The sequence below is a fragment of the Haliaeetus leucocephalus genome, unplaced genomic scaffold (assembly GCF_000737465.1).
Source record: "Haliaeetus leucocephalus isolate CR32 unplaced genomic scaffold, Haliaeetus_leucocephalus-4.0 Scaffold751, whole genome shotgun sequence".
Lineage (NCBI taxonomy): Eukaryota > Metazoa > Chordata > Aves > Accipitriformes > Accipitridae > Haliaeetus > Haliaeetus leucocephalus.
The window spans coordinates 17,546,405-17,570,608 of NW_010973187.1; the positions used below are offsets into that span (position 1 = coordinate 17,546,405).

The window sequence follows — 24,204 nt, forward strand, 5'->3', positions numbered from 1 at the left end:
TTTCACTATTGTTTGCCCTGATGATGCTGTTGCTGGTAGTATTCTTGAATTCTTTTTTCATGCATTATGGCTGGGGATGACGGTCCCAAGTTACCCACAACATCCCACAGATGAGCATAAGACTGATGTGATTGTAAGTTATGCTAGAAGGAGTGCACAGTGTTAAATACCATCAACTCAGCTTAAACCATGCTGCTTTTCTTAGCGGCAGAGGTATTCAAATAGTCATATTTCTCTTTCTTTCTACTCTTGCACTCCATCCCCTTTCTGTTCCCCAAGGCTACTTTGCCGTGTAGCTGCACACACCGTTGTGCTGACACCATGCAGAGGGTGGCATAGCAGTGAGGGTTGCTTACGTTGATTTAAGCAGTGCCATTGTCTGATATCTAACAGCATTACACTTAAAGAGCGAAGTGTAAATGGTGTTTTGCAGAGTGGATGTGATACTGTCACCCCTCTTGGGTTTAAACCAGTCCGGATTCAGAACGCGTAAAGCTCATTCAGGTAGGAAGAGAAATTGATAGAGACTACAAATCTTTTTGATCTCTGTTATTTATCTTGTACATCCAAAATCCTGTTCCTTTTAAATGCAAAAGGAATAAAACAGAATCTGTTTTCTTTGCTCACTCCTTTCAGCCAGTATTTGGTCCTGATAGACTTAACCTGAGGGCTGCCGTGGCAGAGCTCATTCAAGCAACGTGTTTTGACTTTCTACTAATACTTTGTACGTGTGATTTTGCTTTGACACAGTGTTCCCTCAGTTGGCGAAGCCCTTTACACCATGCATGCCTTATGCATGCCTTTGAATCGGAGTGAGGAAGCAAGAATTACATATTTCTGCCTTTCGAATAGGGTTGCCTATTGCTTCAGCAGCTTGGCTTGATGAAGGGACTTTGACGGTCAGTAGTTACCCCTGACTCAGTTTTCTGCAACCTAGAAACATATATAAGAGGATGTCCTTTCAACAGCTTTAGAATATCAAAATTCTATAAACCCTTTATTCAGTACATTTACCTAAGAAATGATGATCACTTCATAAATGACAACTTTAGTTTTCTCTACAGCAACATAGATATTTAACTTTCTTCCTTTGATCAATACAGTCCATTAGGAATGAGAGTACTCAACAGAGCTGGATGAAATATTAATTGTGTACTTTTTAGCTAGATGCAGATTCATCCTGAACGAAGTGGGAGCAGGGGATTCTGGCATAATATCTGTGTGTTTTTCTGTTAAGCCCGGAATCATGACTGTTTGCATGGGGATGTGTGTTTTCATTGATATATTTGAGCTGTAATGTGAACTTTAAATGTGCTTATTTGGTCAGGAGGTAGGTTGGAAGCATTGAATGTGGTTTTTGAGAGTTATATTAACTTCTGAAATCCATTATTCAAAATTTAGATAGCATGTTAATTAAGAGGGCCGAGCCAATTCTTTCCATGTTTGCCATAATCCTTTTTTCCCTTTTGTTTCTCTTCTAGAAATCATGGGCACATTCATTAAAGCTCCCCTTGGGCTATCACCAATTTTTCACACAGTTAGATACTTTATGGTCTGGAATGGAGAAAGCAATCTTAAAATTAATTTTAGTAAAGCACAAAGTCATGACTAGGCATTTTTTTATTCAATATGAATTAGTACTTGAAATAACAAAAGATTTTCTGGAAGGTAGGGTAGTTATAGTAGGATAACCATGTGGGGAAACTTGCCTCCTTATCTGAATGTCCCTTTCCTCTTCAGGTGAGTCTGGCTGATGTGTTTGAAGGGGACAGCACATGCTCATGTTCCAGCACACCACAGGTTTTCTACATTTGCTTACACAGACACGTTAAGTAATTTTATAGACTTCCTTATGAAGGCAAGTGAGTGAAACTCTTCCTTCATGCATCAGTGTCCAGCAGTTAAATTGGCGCGTTCCCTAGGTTTGTGTGGTGGTAATCAACCAAGTCCCCTGAAAATTGATGGATGCACTCATTAAGGACAGTTCTTGCTGCTGGCTGCAGTTTCGTGAGCCACTCACCACCAATGAGGACTGACTCTTCACGGTGTAGTTGGCATGTAACGCTCTGCAGCAGTACATCTGGCTTCGTGCTCCCTTTCAAGGACTAAAGCCTCTTGTTTTAATACATTAAGCATCCTTTGTTGGGATTTTGTATAAACACGAGTAAATGATTTCCCAATTACAGTATTAAACCAAGGAAGGTTAAAACCCGCAGTCTCTTCTTTTTATTATTAATTTGTTCTGCATTTTGTAATCTTCTATTGCTGAGATTTACAAATACCTTTTCTAAGGATATTTTTTATGAGTCCAAGCCATCTGTAGGATCAAAGCTTACAAATCTCGCAGCCCCCACTTCAGAGCACACAGCAGCAAACCTCTCTTTCTGGAAGGGATCATGTTTTGCAGAGTTGATGGTATGATTTTTTTAAGAAGCATACACCTGTTTCTGGTTACAGGGTGAAGAATGAATTGCCAATTACCTCTACATGTTAGAACATGACACTTCATGTTGCAGGAGCTTGTGCTATCTGTTTAGTGAAGGCCCCCAACTATGTAACCATCCGTTCCGAAATCATGGGGTGGAAAGAAAGCAATCCTTGATCAGTCGCTAATATTTGTGCATGTGCAAGCTGCAGGAAGGGAGGTCAGTGCCACCGACCTTAGTTTTCCCATCAGAGCTCTTGACCAAGATGAAGTGATCAAAGCAGGATGCCAGTACATCAGCACAATCTCATTACTTTGCAAGCTGCATGCACAGATGCTGCTGTTGCTGCATCAGGCGTCACTGATTTACATTCATAACACCTCCATTACAGCTCATTTGCTGCTACTTGTAATTAACCAGTTCTTCCCTTTTTTTTCCTCCCTTCCAGTAGTGTTCGGCTAAATCAGGGAAAAAAATAAACCACAGTCATTCTGGTTAGACTCCATCTAAGTGAAATCACAGTTGTAAAGCCAACGTATACATTAAACATTTGGGGAAATAATATCAAATCATTAGGGAATAATATCAAATCATATGCTTTGTTGCAAAGAGCTGTCATACTCAGAAAATAAGGTTTGTAAAAATAGTATTCAGATGTCTTATAAAGTAGTTAAGCTGTCTTGGTGCCTCTTAGTTCACATGAGATTAGTTCAAAAGTAAAACTTTTCAATTGCTGGTAGCAAAAACTATTACTGGACTTGAAAATTGTGGCATTGGCAGGTATATTGCCCCTACCTTACTCTGTAGCTAAAAGGTAAAATAGTATAAAAAGTCTAAACAGTATAAAAAATATTTAATTTATTTTTTCTACTATGGGAAATAGGTCAGATGTTAGGCATGCAGAGAACAGGTATGCTCTAATAGCTCCTTCTCTGAGCAGAGCTGCACTTTTAATTGCAGTTTCTCTTCCAGTATTGCTTTTTATCTTCCTGTTTGCTTAGGACAGTCTAAATTAAGATGAATCTCAGTCAGGTTTGGACTTTGGTTAGCAGTCAGGGTTTCAGCAAAATGTATCCATCAGGCCTGGAGTGTTCGAGGAGCATCTCCGTATCTTCCAACACTCACCCAGCAACCTGTTGCTGTTTCATTTACATTTTTAAAATGAAGTCCTCGTTCCCAAAACATCCAAACAGCAGAAATGCTGCTGGTACCAGAACCAGATTGCATTTATTTTATGCTGGTCCCCACATGTTTGTGTCTCAGCCCATTGCAGATATTGGCAACGCAGAGTGCAGAGCTGGAGCTGGCAACATCTGGAGAAGGGGCTGCTGCAGTTGTTGGCATCTGGGAGGGTGGTACCTGGGAGGTGGCAAAGGATTATCATGTCGTGAGCGGCGCTCCTCTGTTTTGATAAAGGAGGACGTTCATTTTTTTTCTGTCATTCTGTGCTGCTAGCAGGCTCAAACAACTGAGTGAAATTGTGCCAGGTTGCACTTGATTAACTCTAATTTTTGGTTGAATAGAGCAAAATTGTGCAGCAGGCAGTTGGCAACACGTATGCTACATGGATGTGGGATCACAGAGAAGCCTTTATAAGTTTGCCTAGGATTTATGCTTTTTTATGTATTAGAACACCTAACAAATTGCCTGCCTAATGTAAATTTAGCTTTAATTAGTCCATCTACATGCTTCTGTAATAAAAATAGTGAAAGGACCTGTATAGATGTAACATGAGCGCATAGAGTTATCCCTTAAGGTCATGGGACTTGACTGAGGTCAGTGGGGTAATATGTGCTGAATCCGAGTCTAGAATTAAGTGGTTAATGACTGCCATTTTTTACACAAACTTTATAGGCTGTTCTTCCTAATAGAGTATATAGTTGGTTTGGGTCTCTTTTACAGGTAAGAGATTATAATGGTCCCCAAACTTGTTTTCCATCTTAACTCAAATCAAGCAGTGATATTTTGCTTTCTTTGTTGGTCCTGTCAGTAGCACTTCCAGCATAAGATAATTATTTTTTTTTTTAAATATGATTTGGTTTCTTAAGCAGTTCCATTCTCCAGGAGTTGAGCGGGGCACCAGAATGTACATTTTCATAGAGCTTTGAGCAGGGGAGTGGCACGAATCCTGCTCTCATGAGCATTACTAGTTCTTTCTACCCTCAAACTTACATAGTTTATCAATTATTCTTCTTTGATCAGAGGAAATTTGACATTCAGATAACTGAATTTTAGACAGCAGTTGCCTTTTATGAATATGACCATTTTGAAATTATTTCCCAGAAGGTACAAGTCTTGAAAAAAATTTCTTTCTCTTTTTAGCTTGAAATTTCCAGCAAGCTGCCGTAACGGGCATCTCTAAACACAACTGTACAACAGTTACGTGACCAGAAGGTAGCTCTGCCGCTACTCACAGACCGACTGGTGTGACTGTACGCGCACTGTGCACAGAGTATTACACCTGCCTTGTTGTAGGAGACCGAAGCTCTGATCCATAGACTGCAAAATACTAATTGTACCAGGGCTCTACATCTAATGGCTTGTAGGAAATGAACCCATTGCCTTTAGACATTGAATAGTGTGTTACTGTGCCATGTTAGCCGTGGAGCTAAGCGTTAGCCATGTTAGTTAGAAGTACTCAGGTCCAAGAAGATAGTCTGTCTCCCTAGCAGAAAAGTCAAGTTTTATTTATTTCCCTTGAAATACTATGCTGTTATTTAATGCATGTCCTTTACAGGAATTTTTTTCCTGACGTTCTGCCTGTATGTTCTTTTAAATTTTGCCCTGTTATTCGCAGTACTCCTCAATGCAAAATGCTAAATTATTTTCTGAAGTGCTTTTTGATTCTTTCAGTGGTTATCACTGCATTTTTAAAGCATGAGTCCTGACAAGTATAGGAGAAAATGCATATATTGGTCATGAAATGTCCTAACCAATTTTTTAAAGGCTTTTACAATGACCGATAATGCATTTTCAGATTTTCTTGAGCATAAGCTTCATTCTTAAGCAAACCAAAACTCTTTTCTTGCTATTTTTGAAGAGGGGATTTCCTAAATATTTTTTATTTGCTTTGGCATTTTAAAACATTTTAACTTGTATACATGTGACCTGATATTTATGTTCCATGCTGCACACTTAGAAGCATGAAAAGCACACCACCTTCTAATCCTAAAAGAACATAAGAAGACACAAAACTGTTCAGTAGGAGAAATTTTTCCCCATTACTGTTTATGGAGCAGTTAAGTGTTAGTGGGTTTTGTCAATTCAAGTGCTACGTGCCTCTATAGAGGATCTATAACTGAAATTGGAAAACTTGTCAATGTTTAAAAAAAAAATAAAGATGCACTCTCTCTCACAGTCCTCTGCCTTCCCATTTATCTGCCTGCAATATAAAATCAAAGTATAGTCCCGGAACATTTAAAGCACACATTTAAGCCTGGGGAAAGGAACTGAACAAAGTAGATAAAACTAATATGTGTATCTTTACAGAGAGCACTCGAGTGCCATGTCTATGGCTATAAACTTTATAAAGATGGACTCCCCTGTCAAGGGTGTGTTAAGACGGATAATATTCCATAGCAAATGCTGCACTGTGCCGTATGCATTACTGGAAGCAAAAGAAGATCAGGATCGAAAGGTTTTGCGAGACAGGCTTTATAGATCCGTGTGTAATAGACTACCTCTCTGTCTACACTGCTTTACTGTTAGTGAAATCTTGCTCTTGCATGGGCTGATGAAATGCAGTCCCCTTTCTTCCATCACATATATTCTTTTCCCTTTGCCTTGAGTAGACACAGTACTTTGGCCAAAAAATTGTTATAACCCTCTCAATAAAAAGGTGCAGTCAGTGTGGCCAATGTAGATTTTAAAAACAAGTTCTTTATAGATAAATCCAGTGTCAAATGAATCCAGTTCACGAGCTCTTCTCTGCTAAATATTTTGGCTCCTTTAGGTAGAGAAATTGCAGATATTCTTCTGGACAGTCTACAAAAGCGGTATTGGTGGCTTTTCAAGAGCATTTATTAAGGATAAAGCTAATCTATGGAATGGCTCTGTCCCAGGTTCTATTTATTTTAAACCTGGAGACTTGTTACTCCTCTCTGGTTGCATAGCATGATGCTGCATGGGGCAGAAGTTGTCTTCAAGTTCCTCAGTACCTGGTAAACTTCATGTTTAGGCAGATAAAGTCAGTGCTGCTTTCTGGATCCTTGCAGTACAGATGTATGAAGGTCAAACGCCACCATCACCCTCTTGTTCTGGATATGCATTGTAAGCTAATTGTTTTCAGATAATATCCAAATTGATACAGATCAGGCATTCCCCCTTCTCCTCCTTAAGAGGATGTGTGTACTACTGAAACAAGTTTGTTAATTCTGTCAGATTTTGAGTTCAGTGCTTGACTATAAAAAACCTTAGTCACACAGATCTCTGCTAACAGGAACTACCGAAACACTGATAATTTGCACTTCTTACTATAGTTTCTTGAACATGATACGCATTTTCCTGGGTTCTCTATTTTGTGTGCAAAAATTCCTATTGTAGTACAAGATACATTTCTCAAGCTAGACGCACTGTAAAGTGTAATCATTTTACCGTATATTGAAAGAAATGAGAAAAGCAGTTATTTCTTTAAAACTTTCCTTGTCACTTAACACAGATCCCAGTTTCAAGCCATTTAGGAGATCCATTAAGCCACTGGGTTGCTCCTATGCATGCATTAGTAACAGACTTGATGTAATATGGAACAGGCTTGCTATATCATGGACACATTTATGAAGATTGATAACAGCCAGGGTTCAGTGTTAACTTTTATTGTCAAACAGGCTGCAGGAGAAACTGCCTAGTATTGCTTTTGCTTTGATTTATGAAAAGGTTGCTGCATGAAAAAGACATCACATAAAATAGCTCTGCTGGCAGTAGCATTATAAAATAAGGCTGCAAGTAGACCAAACAATAACTAACTGTAATTATGTTCATTATTGTCTCTCAGCTCTCTGTACCTTTGGTAGGGTGCTTGCACTCGCTACCACGTTACCTCTCAAGTGAACTCACCTTTCCCACAAAGTGGGATGAGCATGATAAAATCCTGTCATTTTGTATAGGCAGTACCCCCAAAAGAGATGTTTTTTGTTTGTGCCATGAATTGAAAGAGGTCATCTAAATTTTACCTTCTTGCAGAAGTGATACTAGGAGGAGGAGGAGGAGGAAAGGTCTTCAGAAAAAAAATGCTGTTTCTGTTACCATTTCTGTCACTGAGGTATTTTGCCCTAAATTGTTACCATTCTCCTGTAAGGGCTATTTCAGACTGTGTTATATTTAGACCCCTTAAAAACAAAACCAAATCCCAGCATGATGGCAGAGATCACCAGTTTTCATCTGTAGATGGCAAGAAGAATTATTTTCTTTCTCTTAGCCTAGTACCATCCTTTGTAACGAGATGTGCCACAGCAGGAGCAAGTTGAATTATTCAGTTAGCAGGAATTAGCAGTAAAACTTCAGTGAGAACCAGCTGAAATCAAGGGGCATGACCTAACTGGAAAAAATTTTAGTGGTTGATCTAAAGTTTGTCAAACTTGAGATACTTTAACTTAAAAGCATTCCACTACCAAACTACCTGAAGACCTTGGCAAAAAAATAGCAACTTAAAAATCATATGTGATAAGGTTATAAAACACAAGGCATCAGAATGATTTTCTTGGATCAAACTGAAGTTCTGTTAAATAACCCAGTGTCTAATTAATGCTGCCAGCACACAGCAAATGGGTAAGGAGAGACCTTTGCAAGATCTTTGTGAGTTGGCAATGATGTTTCCCTGCAATACCCTCTACCTTCTGGTGTTAAACTGCTTTCCAGGTACCATCATGTCTTATAACAGTCTCAGGGAAACATCCACCAGTAGGCAGTTAAAAAACTATGAAGTAAAAAATAATTTTAAAATAATGACAATAATCAAAAAAACTTGAATGTTGTGCTTTACAACTCATCTCTCCAAGTCTAGTTCATGATTTGTTCATGGTGATAGGTGCATTTTCCTTACTAGGATGCTAAAAGGGATATTGAGGGCATTATGTTTTAATATATCTATAACACATTGTACAAGCACGTTAAAACTAAGATACATTATAGCAAGGTCCAGTACCCACCTATTATCAGCATGTTCACAGAGCGATTATTACTCTTTGTGTGTCTTGGCTAACACATTATTGTTGTTGCAGCCCAGCTGATTATATTTTATGAAAAGGGTGGCTTGCCACAGCCCAGTGCAAGACCTGGGGAAGTGCACGTAGCCTTTGTAGCTTATCAGAGTGAATCCAAGCCTTTTTTGTTAAATAACTTCATGCCCAAATGAAAAATTGGCATTTATTCTGCTATCTCTTAAGATTGCAACCTTCAGTTCCCTCTAGTAATCACCACCCACGGGAGCAGGGATGCTTGAAGTGTTTAACTGTTGATTGCTTTTTCTGTACGCTACTTCTACTCATAATATCTCTTATTTTTGTGATCAGTAACAGGCTTTGGGGCCTTTTATGGTTGAAGAAAATAGTTAAACATATATTGCTCTAGAGAGTAATATTTGGATAATAATGTGCCACGAGTTAGTGTCTTGTGGTGCTTCACATTGAGTGCGGTAGTTGACCTTTGCTATAGATGAGAAATGTGTCTCCTTATTAGAACACATTATATAGCACCTATATCAAGGGGAAGCTGTTGTTGTAGCATAGTAGTGTAAAGTGCTGTGAAGATTTTATTACTGCGATTTTGGGATGATCATGTTACTCATGTGTTTACAAAGCCTGAAGTGTGTTGTATAGCTCTTGGGAAATAAGTGGCAGTAATAAATCTATAACATGGTATGCTGTTGTGTATTTGGTTTATGCTGCTCATTTGGGCTTTTGGTCTTTGTTTAGGTCTCTCTATATTCTTTTTGTGTGTGTGTGCGCTTTACACAGTGATATAACATTACTGTGGAAAATTTAATGTACGGACTGGAATAAAATTAAAATGGATAAAATAACCATTGAAGTGGATAAATTTTTTTTTTGCCATCTTCATATAGAAGAAGGTTTCAAACTGTTGCAAAATTAATTTTTCCTTTAAAAATGAAAAATATTATATTGTATTTTTACACAGTATGTAATGCTAGTTAATACACCCAAGTAGTCCTGGAACAGCAATGGTTCCAAACCACTGGCATCAGGCACTTCTATGAGAAATGTCAGCCAAAGCATCAATTAAAGTTCCCGAAGACTTAGATCTACCTTCCCATGAGCTCTAGCTAGATCTGAAGACAACGGCGATTCCCTTGCTGCAGCCTAAACCTCCGTAGTGCCAAAAATCCCCCCAGAAGTCCTAATAGTAAGAAATGGCACCACCTGGTGTTGTTTGCTCTGGTGATCTTTGACTTGTCTGCTCATAAACAGCTGAGCGAGTGGAATCTTGCCAGTCTTCATTAAATAATTTTTGGGGCGGAGTAATGAGACAGAGCTCAAGTGATGCCACATGCAAACTCTAAAAATAATTTGTGATCTGAATTTACATTATGAGGCTTGAAATGCAAGCGTTGATATGCTGATCACGTATGCATGAAAGTGGAGGGGTTTGCTCAATTCCGACTGAGCAGCTTTGACTCTTGTGGTAGGATTGGTTTGGGTTTTGTTCTGTCGAACGGTTGGACAGACTTATGTATGTCCGACATGATCGTTCTTCCTCTCTTACCTTGCCAAAGATAGGAACCGGTTTTGATCAGTGCAAGAACAAGAAGTTCTTTTTATGGTATATATAGCATGTAGGTACATTACATGGATACAATATACTCCATGTAGATAAAACTGCTCCCTCCTTCCAGAGTTTCTTCTGAGTAAAGATTGTAGCTACTATGCTATCTTTCCTACACTGTAAAGGCATGCATGCCCCTGTTAGAAGGCTAAAATTTGTATCATTGTCATCCATGTGATTGTTTATTTTAGTATCCCGGTATTCAATAAAAACTGTGCCTTAAGCTAAAAAAAATGTGCATCCTAAATTTGGGTAATTCCAACATGTGGTTCCCTTTGCAGCTGCAAGGACCAGCTGTGTGTAAGGTACATTTGTATAATAATATGTTGGTGTACTTTGTATTTTAAGGGGGGGTTTGTTCTTTTTTTCAGGGAGGGGAATTTTATAAACAAATAGTGTTTTGGGATAATAGAAGTCAATTCATATCAATTTAAATAAAAGTATTCAATCTAATTTTGTCTGTCAAGGAGGATGAGAGTCTTGTTTTCTTTCATTTGACGACTTGCTTGTCAAGCTATTTAGAGTATAAGCAGTCAGATCAGAGGTCCCCCTAGCTTGTTGGGCAATGGCTAGGAGTGGGTATTTAAGGAACGCTGTAAAAATAGGGGAATTACACAGTGATATCATTTTACCTTCAAACAAGTAGTGGAGTGGGGCTTTCCTGAGCCAAACATTGTATTTTTGCTTATAATCTCTTGACGGACTTCTCTTACATTACTGTGTAATTATCTTTTGAACCCAAATGTGCTTATGCTAACCCCAGTATCCTCTAGCACCAATTACCAGCTTTTCATTATGTGTTGTTTGGAAAAGGCTTGAATTATTTTTTTGTTGTAGATCTACTGCTAGAAAACCTCACTGGCTGCCTTTCTTCCGTATGCCATTGATAATTTCACAGATCCATCTCATGTTCACTTGCAATTGTCTTTCTCTAGGCTGAAGAGATCTAGTCCTAATGTAATGTCCTAAGAGTCTGAAGACTTACCTTGGCAACTAGTTCATCGATCTAATTAGGATTCACAACTGGGAAATCTTTTCTGATCCTCATCCTGATTTCTTCCTGTTCTAAGTCCCAGCCCAACAAGGGGTTTAAGACTGTGCATAACTCGGCACATGCAAATGCAGAATTACTCACTTCTTGAAGTTCTGCTCGTATTTATGTGCTTTGCCAGATTTGAGATCGTAAATTCTCTCTGTTAATCTTAGAGATGCTCTTTCCTCCCTGTATGCCTATAAAATAATGTGTTGCGCTACAGGGAGTGGTTGCCACTTTGCTATGCTAAAAGCTGAACCGGTATCCTACCAACATACCAGGTGTTTTACCAGGTGGGAAACATTCACTAGGTAAAAAAAAAAAAAAAAAAAAAGCTGCATCTATAAAGGTCAATAGTACTATCTGCCAGTCTTCATTGTTAAACCAGGTTTTTGTCAATGTACTGAACTTGACTTAGTACTCTCTAGGCATAGTTAAACGTCTGTCTTCAAGCAGTGTGAGTGTGTGAATATGCTGGAATGTATCTTTCCTCCTTTTCTCATCTCCATCCCTAAATTTCAAAGGTCAGAATGTTTGAAATAGATTTTTATTTGCTTTTAAGAGGTCTGGTGAGAGATGAAATAAATGAGAGGGGATGACAAACATTTGCCTATGTTTTTGTCAGTGCTGGGATTTTAGGTGAAAGAATCTAAGAATAACATGGGCAATATTAACACTGGACTTGATCACCAGCTAGTAGCACAGAAGATACATACATCAGCAGGTGGAGTAAGTTGTATTCTGACTTCTGCGTAAGTCACTTATTTAGTATTACTACACACATTTAGCATTCTCAGTTGTAGAGCAGAATCAGCTGTGATTCTCTTCCACCATTTCATCAGATTCGTTAGGCAAATTCTTTCTTTTACACTTTTTGGAAAAGTCACACTATGTAGTCATGTGTAAATAAAAGCAAGAATCAACTCTGCAGTACTTGATCTTTTGCTGGCAGCACTTCCCACACGGTAATTTTGAGGGCTCTGTGTGGGCACAGTCTGATTATGGACTGCTTCATAACTTCAGTTGTAGATATTCAGAAATCAGATCTGTGGTTTTACTTCCAAATGATTTTTAGAAGAACATAACCATTTGGTTTGTGCTTTACATGTTTCATAATGCACTTTCAAGTCATCACCTACTTAATGTGCGAAGACAATTTTTAAAACTAATTTAATATAAAGAGTAAATTAATTTAAAACTAAAAATAATGGTGCAGCAGTAAGGACCTTCATTACCATATGCCCTTTTGTCTTTTTTCGCCTGTTATCTGTTTTGCAACTATTTTCTATACTATAAACAAGTCCTGCAAATTCACTCAGCAGAGATGCTGTTGGAAGTGGCTCTTTTTGGATGAGGTAATCTTAGAAAAAGAATAACCCCCTCAGCACCACCTTTTTGTGTCATGATGGAAAATACTACTGTCTTGCTGCTGTTTCTCTCTAGGTCTTCTCAGCTAGGCTTACGTTTTGCTCTTGATGACTCTATGCAAAATATCTCAAATATGGCCTTTCTTGTCCATCTGCTCAGCTAAATCCATCACAATTCCGGCTCCCAGTTACCGCAACATTTTTTGTATTATTTTTGCTTGCCCCCTGGCCATGAGAAGTGAAATCTTACCCTGATGATGTCTATTGAAAGCAGTGCTGCAGATCACGTCCTACCCCACGTGCACATCATCTCCTTTCATCCTGCCACTGGCTTCCCCTTCAGTTGGACGCACAAGTCGCACATCTTCGCTTTTGAAGCCCTGTATGTCCCATTTCTGCTTCCCTGCTGTTGCCAATTCCCTATATACTTTCTGAAACACTCACGGTGCCACCTTCCATCCCTCACTCATCCAGTTTCCAAACAAGCGTCAAGTTTCTCTGTTTCTCGGAAGGAATTTCTGCTAGACGTAGACAACGTTAATTGATTAACTTCCCATAAATCCCTCTAAAAATCCCATCGGTTGCTCATAAAACACTTTAAAACAATTAGGCTGTTGGTATACTTAGCGGGCTGCCTATCGCAAGAGTCCAGATTGCCTCAGTTTCCTTTTGTTTCACCATCAAGTTGTTGTTTCTTATCTTTATGTGCATTATAAGCATGCTGAGAAAAGAAACATCCTCCTTTCTTTTTCTTTTTTTTTTTTTCCTTTGCATGCTACCTAGCCCAATTGGGGTCTGGTCACAACGTGGCTCCTCTCCTGCATCGGTAGGAGTAAATAAAACAGGTCAGGACATCATCTCCAGTGCCCTGCTGTGCTGGTCTGTTGGGTCTAATTGGTAGCAGATTTGTTTATAGGGTTTTGTTTTGGAGCTAAGACTTCCCTGGACAACACGGGGCATGGCTGGGGGGACAGCACATGCTGGAGACCATCCCTAGTTTGCAGTTTGGATTTGGATGTGCTGAGCTGCTTGTTTGCAGGGGAAGGCCAGATTTTACACTTAAGAGATGCAGGTTGTGCTGTATCGTGGTGCTTGGCCTCGGACCCAGAGGATCATCTGTAGTCTGTTTTATTTAGTAGTATGGAGGTAGCCTTAGATGCCAAGGGTTACACAAATAAAACCAGATACTTTTGATAGGTGTCAGCATTTTAATGAGGAATAAAATTAAGCCCTGGATACTTCTGGCCATCTAATGGCACTATTTTTTGTAATGCGTGCGCGTTTTCTGTTGCTATTTTTTTTTCCCATATTTTATGACAATTGCCTGAAGTCCTGATCTGGTGGGATTATGCCAGATACCTGCACAGTTGGAGACTCATCAGCAATTCAGATTCCTTCAGTCAGAATGTCAGTTTTATCACAAAACTTGTAAAGCTTACTGTGGTGATTTCAAATTTCCTCTTTAGCAGACATTTTGTTTGAATGCCACGAAGGGGCTCCTTTCTCGACGCCCCCAGGAGTACAGTAAGATATGCTCTTTGAGAGAGGCTAGATGAGTACAAAGTTACCTTCATTAAATTTTCTCTTCATGCTTTAGCATAGAAGATTTCTTTTTAAAACTGTCTCTCATTTTCTTTTGTGTCTTCATCCTATTACCTTTATGAGATTGCGGTGCATCAGCTTGATGGAAAAGGTGGGTGCGCGGCTCCCTCAGAGGTTTATTCCAGCACATCGAAACACTCTGCTAGCATGTGAGGTGCTTGAGGAGCAGCTGGGAAAGCAAAAGCAGATCAAGTAATTGTAAACTTAATAAAAACACGTCGTTACTAGCGTGCCATGTGGTGCGCGGTGCAGATCAGACTGCTGTTCATATTGACTTTTGCTAAGAAAGGCATTTTAGATTTCATGTGTGTTGATTCTGTAAAGTAGTTATTGAGTTGCACTGAATGGAGGTGGAGATCTGTCAGCGTTCCCTGGCAGTCCTGGCTCGCTACTACGGTGTGTGGTTTTCCTTCAGTTTAGTTGTGAAATTCCTAAGTGATTAAATAAACAAATAAATAAGATGGTAGGACACTTTCCCTGCCACATGTCCCAAAATACAGATCTCTCTCACAGGACATGGGATCGTTCAGGGAAGGGACCTCCTGCTCGAAGCAGGGTTAGCTCTGGGACCAGACCAGGTTGCTTTATCCAGTCAGGTATTTAAAATCTCCACATTTTCACTACAGATTCCACGTAATTACTGGTTTTGCGCTGTTTACCTTTTCTTACAAGCTTTGTCTTCAGTCAAGCCTTACAGACCCTTAAATGCTTCTGTAAAATGACCCATTTTGATAGGAACTTTAGAGAAGTTCTCTGTGAGGGACGTAATTCATTTCCCTTTTGAGGAATTTCCTTGCTGTTGGCTGTTTCTGACCATCCATCTGAGAGTCCTGTCCTCCATCACCAAACAAACAGAAATCAATCGCAAACCCTTTGGTGGGGTTACCATAATGCACGATGCATCCTTCTTTCCTGCAGCACGTGGTTTATGGCCATCTAATGTTAGACAGTAATCTCATTTAGCGTTTTCCCAAAAGTGCAAATGGTGCATTAGGGTAGCATAACAAGCACAGCAGATCAATTCGGAGACAGTGCTCTCCTTCAACAGATTAATCCAAGAAAATGGACTTTGTTGACTTGAAGGAAGTGGCCCTGTTACTATTTACCCGCATCAGGTCTGCAGTGTCTGGAAGGACAGGCAATGGGCTGAGAGGACATTTTGAAAAATCACCAGTGAAAAAGTCATAGTATGAAAACAAGTAACTGGGGGTAGGAGGCGACGTGTCTTACAGGGCTCTGATACGGTTGGCAATGTAAAGAGTCCATTGAAGCATTCAAATAAGGGATAATACATGGACTTTGAACGGTCACTACTGGCATGGCTCAGGGAAAAAAGCAATCAGAAAAGCTCCTCAATGTGGGTTAGAGTACCCCTGTTGAAATGGCTGTAAATACATTTACAGAATTTATGTAGCAAGTGTACAGCAGCCCATTTCCTTCACTTTTCACCTTTATATAAGCAGTCACTTTAAAATCACTTGTGAATAAAGGCACAGCTAGGTTTACTGTGTGTATTTTTTGTTAACTCATGGTCTATTGTATTGGTTTATCAATCCAGACCAGGGTTTCAGGCATTTAAAATGAGCTCTGGTTTAGTTGGACCTAAATCATCGCCGCTGTGAGTCTTACATCTACAAAGAGCATACGTGGTGCTTCCTCTTGTACTCCATCCCGACACAGACCTTGCCATAATCAGTTGGTGTGCAGCAGTTTATGGTCATACATTTTGATGCCTAACACGCTTTTGAAGTGCTTGCTGATATCAGCAGAGGGGGGATTAAGGGAAAATCCTCATCCTTAAGAGTCTACAGAAGTTTGAACTTTCAGATCATAAAGTGTGTAAGCACCTGGGACTGCATTTAAATTCTGTTTTAGGCATTTCACAGATGCATGGTAATGAATGAAAAGAGTAAGAGGGATGTTTTATATAGGTACATACTGTAAAATCAAGGTGACTTAACATTCGGGGGTTTTGGTATTACGTCTTGAGTGATTGCCAAGAAGTCAGTTCCCCTCAGGAACGGCATTGTGCTTTGTGTTTCACTTTCTGACTGTAGTAAAACAAAGATCTGCCTTGGCCAATGAGCAAAATAAGAAGGAACAGAATATTCATCTGAGGATACTGCGGCTGACAAGTCTCAGATTTTTTACGACCTTATTGAACTAAAAATAACGTGGGCTGGAATGGATGTTAGAGCAGCCGCTGTCAGGCTTTCCTGGTAGGGTAAGTGGGAAGATGTGATAAGTATACAGTTCACACACATAAAGCAAATGGTTGTTTTCAAGGCGTATGAACTGTAAATGGTTTTCTAAATTTTCATGTGGTTTTTTTTCTACCGTTGAAATATTTTATCTTTGGTGTGAAAGGAGTTTAACTGTGATTTGATGGTTTCTTATGGAAATGAGTACCTTAAAAAGTATTTGTAAAGTAAATGTCCAGTTAGCTTAACATTTCAATGGACATTTCATCTCTGAAACATTTTGCCAACCCTCTTTTGAAATAGGGAAGTATTGTATTCCTATTCTACTTCTGTCACACTATCAGTGTGGATAACATTTTATAAATTAATGCAAATGACAAGATTTTTGTCCAAAAGAGATTGGATTTTACAGGACAGACTAAAGAAGCTTCCCTTCCTTTAGCTTCCGTTGAAGGCAAAAAGTGTATTGCATCAGCCAAAAAGATGGCAAGAGTAATGAATCCATACAGTAAAGAAAATAGAAAAAAATCCTAAATAACTTGCACATCTGGCATCGGGATTAGAATTGAGGTGATGGGAAGGAGGATGCGCCAAAAATAGAGGCTGTCATCAGAGCAGCAAAAGTAGGTTGTGTAATTCGCTGATGGTAGCAGGGTTTTTATATTCTCGAGGTCAGCCCAATGGGTGATTTCACTTTTATGCAGGAACAATATTTAATGAGTAGCAAGACTATATGGTCATAGGGCTATACAGCAATGAAGCTTTCCTGTGGTTCTGTGACTGTTTTTCTAACGTAGGTGAGGTCAGCTGTGCTTCGTCATTGCTGGGATCTTCAGTTGAAGGTGTGTGCTCATATGAAGTTGGATGTTAAATTTTCTCTGCCAGCTGGAACCTGAGTACTGGATCAGGAGGACACTTGTGGTCCTAATAGCCAAACTTTTGCGGCTCATGTTGATGTTTGCATCTGATGTTACCACTTTATAACCCAACTAGGTCTAGAAACAGCCTTTCTTTATAACTTTAAAATGTTTTCCTTCACTTCTATTATTTAGTTTACTTCTTTAAAAAAGATAATTAAAAAAAAGATTTGCATCTTTCCTGAAATCTTTTTGAGAAGGAAACCAAAAAGTTCCTTTCTCTTTCCCTAGGCGATATGAGTCTCATCCAATCTGCGCTGATCTTCAGGATAAAATTCTACAGTGTTATCGGCAACACGCTCAGGAGACCCTCAGCTGCTCTGCCCTGGCTAGCCAGTACCTGCGTTGTGTCAATCATGCCAAACAGGTGAGTTAGAAATATTGCTACCAAAATAACGATGGAATGAAGAAGAGAGGAAGATTATCGGATTATCCAATTAGTCCTTCTTACATGCTAAAGCAGTACAGTTCCCAATATGTATGTTCTCACAGGCTCTGTGGAGTCCACTTGCAATTCATTTAAATGCCAGGGTTTCCATCTCTTCCCTTGGGAATCTGTTGTTCAGTGTAGTAGCTGTCACTGTCAGCAGATGTTTCCTGGTATCTGCAGTTTTAGCAGTAAAACAAGGGGATTAAACTACGTGGTACTATTTGTCATAAATATGATAGATGAATGGATGTCTCAAACTAGATTGCTCACCAGTTGGAAGTCTTCATTTCTTTTATGTTACGTACTTGGAGAGTCTAATGCTGCCCTTTACCTGGTCTTGTCCTCCTCTTGTCCAGTTTTCTGGGGTATGGGTTGTTACTGTAGATTAAAACCTTTATGCTTTATTAGTGCAGCATAAGGGAAAATGACAGTAATATGTACAGCTTGCAGTTAGAAGAAGCTAAAATTTCTAAATATTATCCTTTTTCATCAGCTTACGTCTTTCAAATATAGAGATGCATATATTGACCCCAGTTGTGTTCTTAAAGAAGCCAGTTGGAAATGTGTTTATAGACCACGTATGTAGTATATGTAAAAAGTGCTTAAATAAGTCTGTTGATCTTTATTTTTGCTAAAATCTATGAGTTAGTATTTGAACATGTGAAAATGCATGCTCTAGTGGGTTAGCAGAGACCTGACAAGCACGTCTAGTATTTGATAACAATAATCATTTTCACTTGAGTTAATTCTGCCTGTATAGAAAAGTAGTACAGAAAAGACTTTGTCTGTGATCATTCTCAGTGATCTTTTTGCTGTTACACTGGTGCAGTCTTGCCCTGGTATTACTGAAGATCTTGCTGGAGTTAACACTGCTCATGGTCTAGTGCCATGTAAGACGTGGTAGGAGGCAATGGTTGCGTGGCAGCTAAAGGTGTTCCTCAGCCCGTAGCGCTTAATACATTTGTGCGGTGCTGTTATTGTTAATTCTTTATTTATACAGCTAGCGTGCTCCTTTTTGCACAGGCAGACTGGATTGGCAGTCCTGGAAGACAACTGCAGCTAACAGCTGTAGTGTGGCTGTTCTCTGAACGCTGCAGGGTGAGGACAATTTGGCTGTCCGGGCAGCTCTATGATATTAAACATGATATTAAACTCTATGATATTAAACATTGTCATCATCAGTGAAAACTTTAAAGAGCATCCATGTGATGAAAAAATAAAAGTCAGTGAGATCACCCTGTCCCTTTCAGAATCACCTCCTTTGATATCTCCTCTGTCGATATGTCCTCCTGCCCCCTTGTTAATGCACCAAGCCCCTGAGCTCCTTCATTTCCTTAAAAACTCTACAGCCTGCCAGATCTCCCTGCTCATGAAATTTTTTCCTGATGTCCTAGCCTGAGGCTTTCTTTCATAAAGCTACTGACACTTTATTAATTTTGGAAAGATGGTTGAGCCATGCTCAGACACCCGAGCATGAGAAGTGCAACCAGCTTTGTCCAGGTGCCTTCCTTGGGCTATGGCTCCAGCTAGGAAATTTTGCTCATCCCCTTCTTCCCTAAGTTGTACAGTTCCCCATGATCTTTTGAACTGGATTTTTTTTTCTTCAAACTGAATTGCAATTTTTTTCGTTAATTCCTATTATGACAAACAATAATTGGTGTCTATATTTCTTCTAAGTTTTCCTTCAGTGTGATTTTTGTATTCCAAAATCCAAGCTGAAGGTACTGGGCCATGGGTGGGTTAGAGACATTTTAGAAAAAAGGCTAGTGAGTAATACTAGGTTGTGATGTAGTGGACTAGATTTTCACTGTGGCTTGCATCATCTGGAACACTGATTTACTGTATTTATAATTTTGTATTATTTTTTAAAGTAACTAAAAAATTTAGATTAATTACTTATACATGTTTAAGCTATAACTAAAGTTTGTATCTGATAGGAATTTATTCAGAAGACTATGATAAGGATGAATTAATTCATGTTCAGAAGGTGCAGGAAAAGGAAATGGCATAAATATGAGCATTAAGTTTAAACACCCTTTTAAACACCTTTTTTGTTGAAGATCTTCAACCAAGCCTGTCAAGTAGTTAAAAGTGTTTCCTAAATGTTTCTTATTCCCTTTCACACATGCTTCAAGATGAGAATTCAGAGGTTTCTCTCTTATGATAACAGAGAAAGAGAAGCCTTTTATGATGGAAATACTTGCAAGCAGGAAAAAAATTGTTTTTCATGGTGAACATCAGTCCTCTATAGCTCATCCTCCATGTGTTGCAGCTGTAATTGTAATTATTTTTACTCGCTGATTGCCCAGAAGTCCAGACAACAGTTACTTTGAAATAATTGCTAAATGCTGTTATAAAATACTTCAAAATTACCTACTGTTTGTGCTTGGTTGGGAGACAGAAGAGTGGGATAAATAGCAGATTCAGAAATGAAAAAGTTAACTGACACTGGCTACAAGAAACAAACAAAGAAGAAAATTTGCTAGAGGGAATAGACCAAGATATTGAAAACCAAATAAGTTAACTAATCCGATTTCCTGGCGGTGAGTCTGGGCACTTGTGCTCAGGCTGAGCACACTCTGTGCTTTTCATAAATTGAATTTATTGACTCCTCTTTCTTTCCTATCTTGCTTATAATTATCTCACCCTCTCTTCTGTATGCTCCTTATTTCTCATCCTGTCTGTAATCTCATGTCTCTATCTGTCCTTTTCTCCCCTTGTTAGAAAAGCCCAGAGAGCTGTTAATTCAGAGGAGTTTGACACACTGTTGTATCTTCACTTTACATCTTTTCCCAAAGTCATGAGAAGCTAGTGAGATAAATTAAACTCTATTATTGATGTTTGCATTTTATTATAATAGTAACGGAGAGAAAAACTTACTTAATGGAGCCATTAAGGGGAAGATATTGGGATTGTCTGTGGGATGTATTTGTGCTCCTACTGCTGAAGTAACTCCAGCCAGGCCAGTCACTGCACTAATACGGACCGTCCAGTGGCATTTTAATCACTTATGCTAGTCTGCTGTCCACTGATACGGACAAGGTGGCTGTTAAAATACCCTTTTTTTTTTTTTTTTTTTTTTTTTTTTTTCTCCTGGGCTACAGGGAGTCCTAATTCCTATATGGAAACACAACTAGACTATAGCTTAATGAAGTCTGTGCAAGAGTTTCCTATTAGGCCATTGAATTTCAGAGGGATGCAAGTCTCTGCAGGCAGGTGAGATTTGAAAGTACTTCAAAGAATGATACCAACAGCTGCTGGTGTCTGACAGCCTGGCTACAAAATGTTATCCTTCAGTCTCTTCAGCCTTGTTGTAACCATTATTTTAATTTGTAGGATAGAGTGGTCCTTAATCATGCATCCTAGTCAGAACAAAACCATTATTTTAGCCTCATCCTCCAGTATTTTTACTAGATACCATCTTCCAATCTAATAGAAAAATATGTAAAATTAGTGTAGCTGGAAACACTGAACTGAAATGCAATAAAAAGGCGTTGTCTTTTATGGCCAGCATTTAACCCTACTTTGATCGAAGGAAGTTTGTTATGGAAGAGTCAGACCAGGTTCCCTTCACACCTACTTTGGTGTAATGAAAAAAAACACAAGAAAAAAAAATTTAAATACATGAAGTAAATTCATAGGCAATGTTAAATGGCAAGAGTCAGTAAAGAACATTAAAAAAAACCCCAAATGTAGACAAAACCAAAGCAAGCCGTGGAACACTCCCATTTGTCTGAAGATGAAATTTTGTGGGCAGAAATATGAGTGTGATGAACAAATACCTGTGATTTTTTTCCTTAGGACACTAAATAAAAGAAAAGTAACACAATTTTTCAGATCTTTGGGGAATTTCCTACGGTAACTTATGCCGTGTTAAATTTACGTAAAGTTAATATTCAGCCCAGCGATGGCTTTGAGCAAGTTTCTGTAATACCACTGCAAAAAGTCTTCCAGGTAAAGTAGCCTTCATCAGTTTTACAGAAATCTCCGTTGGGGATGCTGTCAAACTGAGATTGCAGATTTTGTTAACTAATAAAAGTTTCCCTTATTTTTGTCTGTAATAGCACCTAGGGAGCATAAAACCAACTCTTTTTATTTTGTCACCGTGTACTTCTCTACCACGCATTCTGGAGACAATGTGCCCTGTCTGGACGGATACTGCTGCTCAAATACTTGATTCAGCTGTTTGTAGGTCTCCTGTAAGATTTCAAGATTTACATTTGGGCTTGCTCCTGACATAAGCCCTAAAAATTATCAGATCCCTTCCTACCATTTCTTACAAGGAGACTCATAATTACTGTCTTCCCCGTTTTATGGATTTTTTAGGCAAGAACAATAGATTGCCTTGGTCAACATCATAGTCCTCCAGTGAACATAGATGGCCTCCAGCATGCTTTTGCTGCCTAGCCTGTCAGTGTCCTATTAAATCCCACTTTCTGTTCTCCTTACTGATCGAGACAAGTAGTATCCATACATGTGCTCTTTTCTGCAGACCCTTTATTTCTAGATCATGGCAGTAGGAGGTTCTTAGTAGGGCCCTACATACTGTCCTCGCAAGTCTGCATTTTCATGGTAGAGGCCAGGACCTCTCTGAAGAGTCAAGACCTTGATGGAAGAGCTCTCTGGTGAGGCAGGAGGAATAACTCTTAGACTACTTGACAGATCTATACTTTTAGCTCTTGGTGGCCTGACTGTGCACAGGAGGTGATTAATGAAGCGCAAGGTCAGTGCAACGTGTTCAGACTGTCGAGATTTTGATTATGACTCAGAACACAGGAAGGAGGTAGGTAGGGGAGATACTTAGTGTAGTATGACTTCAGGATATATTTCCTCGAGTATGTAATTGTTGGGAACGGGATTCATCTTATTGTAAGGTCAGACATTTTAATTTCCTTAATAGCCATAGCACTAGAGCCATGATAGCATTAGGATGGATGAAAAGGAATCATTACTGCAACTCTCCAGGCCTCCAAATGGCTGGCTTGTTGAGTCCTCAAATAGCTTCGTTCTGCTTCTGTGACTTGTCTCTGTGGTGATGTGTATGTTGACAATGTTACTTTTTCTATATTTTTCTTTAAAAAAATTGCAAATCCTAGGAGGGAATTGTAGCCAAACTTCAGGGAGTCTCTGGAATAACTTTGGGTTACTGAAATACGTGTTTCTCCCTTTCTCTTTCCCTCCCCCCGACCATTTTCTTAGCAGAGCATGCTTGGGAGAGGAGGATAAAGGCATTGTCCAAATCAAGCACAAGACCATCAACTCTAATTTCAGCAGAAGAGCATTTTTTCCCAAGAATGATATGACAGCCCATTTACAAGAATGATACGACAGCCCATTTACAGGGCAGACCAATAAAGAGAAGAACTGGAAGAGCCATTTCAAGAGCAGCAGCCATCACGGCTCAATCAGTGTGACCATTTGAAAAGCCAAGACCTGTATCTTATTACATCAGAAATCATACATCCGAAGATACTGTTCAGTCGTAGTAAAATCCACTTATTGGTGATTGAAGGAAGGAAAAGAAAAGAACTTTTCACTGACCTTAGAAAGGGGAAATATCCTTTAAATGCTGCTATTTCAGTGTAGAATCTCCTCAAAAACTTCTCACTGTCAAAGGCATGGGTATGTAACACTTGGTGTGCCGGGATGTGGTGGTACTTTCTGAACAAGTCAGCCGCTGCTCCATACTGTACAGCCTGTATTGTTGCTCATATTAAGGTTTTACTTACAATGTATAATGACATAAATCGTGCTTTAACTTATTTCACAAATTGTGCAACTTAATGAAGTCTCTCTCCAGGCCTTCTGCTGGAATGATGTTGATGATCCAACACTTAAGATGTAACATGGCCTTTGTTTACGTGAAATGGTTCTGTTGTGCTCCTCACTCCTATCAAGTACTGACGAATATGCCTCGCTCTGTACCAACAATAAATATATTTTATGCACAAGATTGATGTTTCAGTCTGTCTCTCTCTCCACTTCTTAGAGGTGGATGGTGTTCCCTCTGCTGTGTCAATCATGTTTTTCCAGCAGATGTTATTGCTGAAGCTTTAAAGCATAGACTTCTATGCATAACCAACCTTGGTTTCAGGAACGGTACTTACGTATAACTGTTTTCCATCACCACAACCCAGAAGGATCCCACGTGATAGTGTGCTGTGATTCATGCACCACCAGACTTTCCTTTCTTGGCAAGTACTTGTGAATGAAAGGGCATGCAGTGCCCAAAACTGCAAAGCATCTTTATGCAAGTACCCAGTTTCCTTTAACTGTTTTTGTTCAGATAACGACTGCTGCATTCATCTTACTAAGCAATCTTTGAAAATATTTTTTACCCAGTAGTAATAGTAACAGTGTCAAATGAGCAATGTGTCTAGAGCCTTCTGCTATTTATTTACCTGTTCTGTTTCTCTAACTGGCTACATTTGAACTGCATCCTACTGTACAAC

The 24,204-nt window shown here is 39.2% G+C and overlaps 1 protein-coding gene across 2 annotated transcripts in view; it reads left to right on the forward strand.

Annotated features, from left to right (window-relative positions):
* The window catches only part of CHCHD3 (coiled-coil-helix-coiled-coil-helix domain containing 3), a 155,069-nt gene extending 131,473 nt beyond the window's left edge, over positions 1 to 23,596 (forward strand). The window contains exons 7-8 of one of the 2 annotated variants that reach the window (XM_010581023.1): positions 17,554 to 17,689; positions 22,952 to 23,596. In XM_010581023.1, the coding sequence (XP_010579325.1) occupies positions 17,554 to 17,689; positions 22,952 to 22,978 (163 nt within the window). In that variant the 3' untranslated portion in view covers positions 22,979 to 23,596. The remainder of the gene's footprint in view (positions 1 to 17,553; positions 17,690 to 22,951) is intronic. The other variant, XM_010581024.1, reaches the window with a different exon arrangement.
* The last annotated feature ends 608 nt before the right edge of the window (positions 23,597 to 24,204 follow it).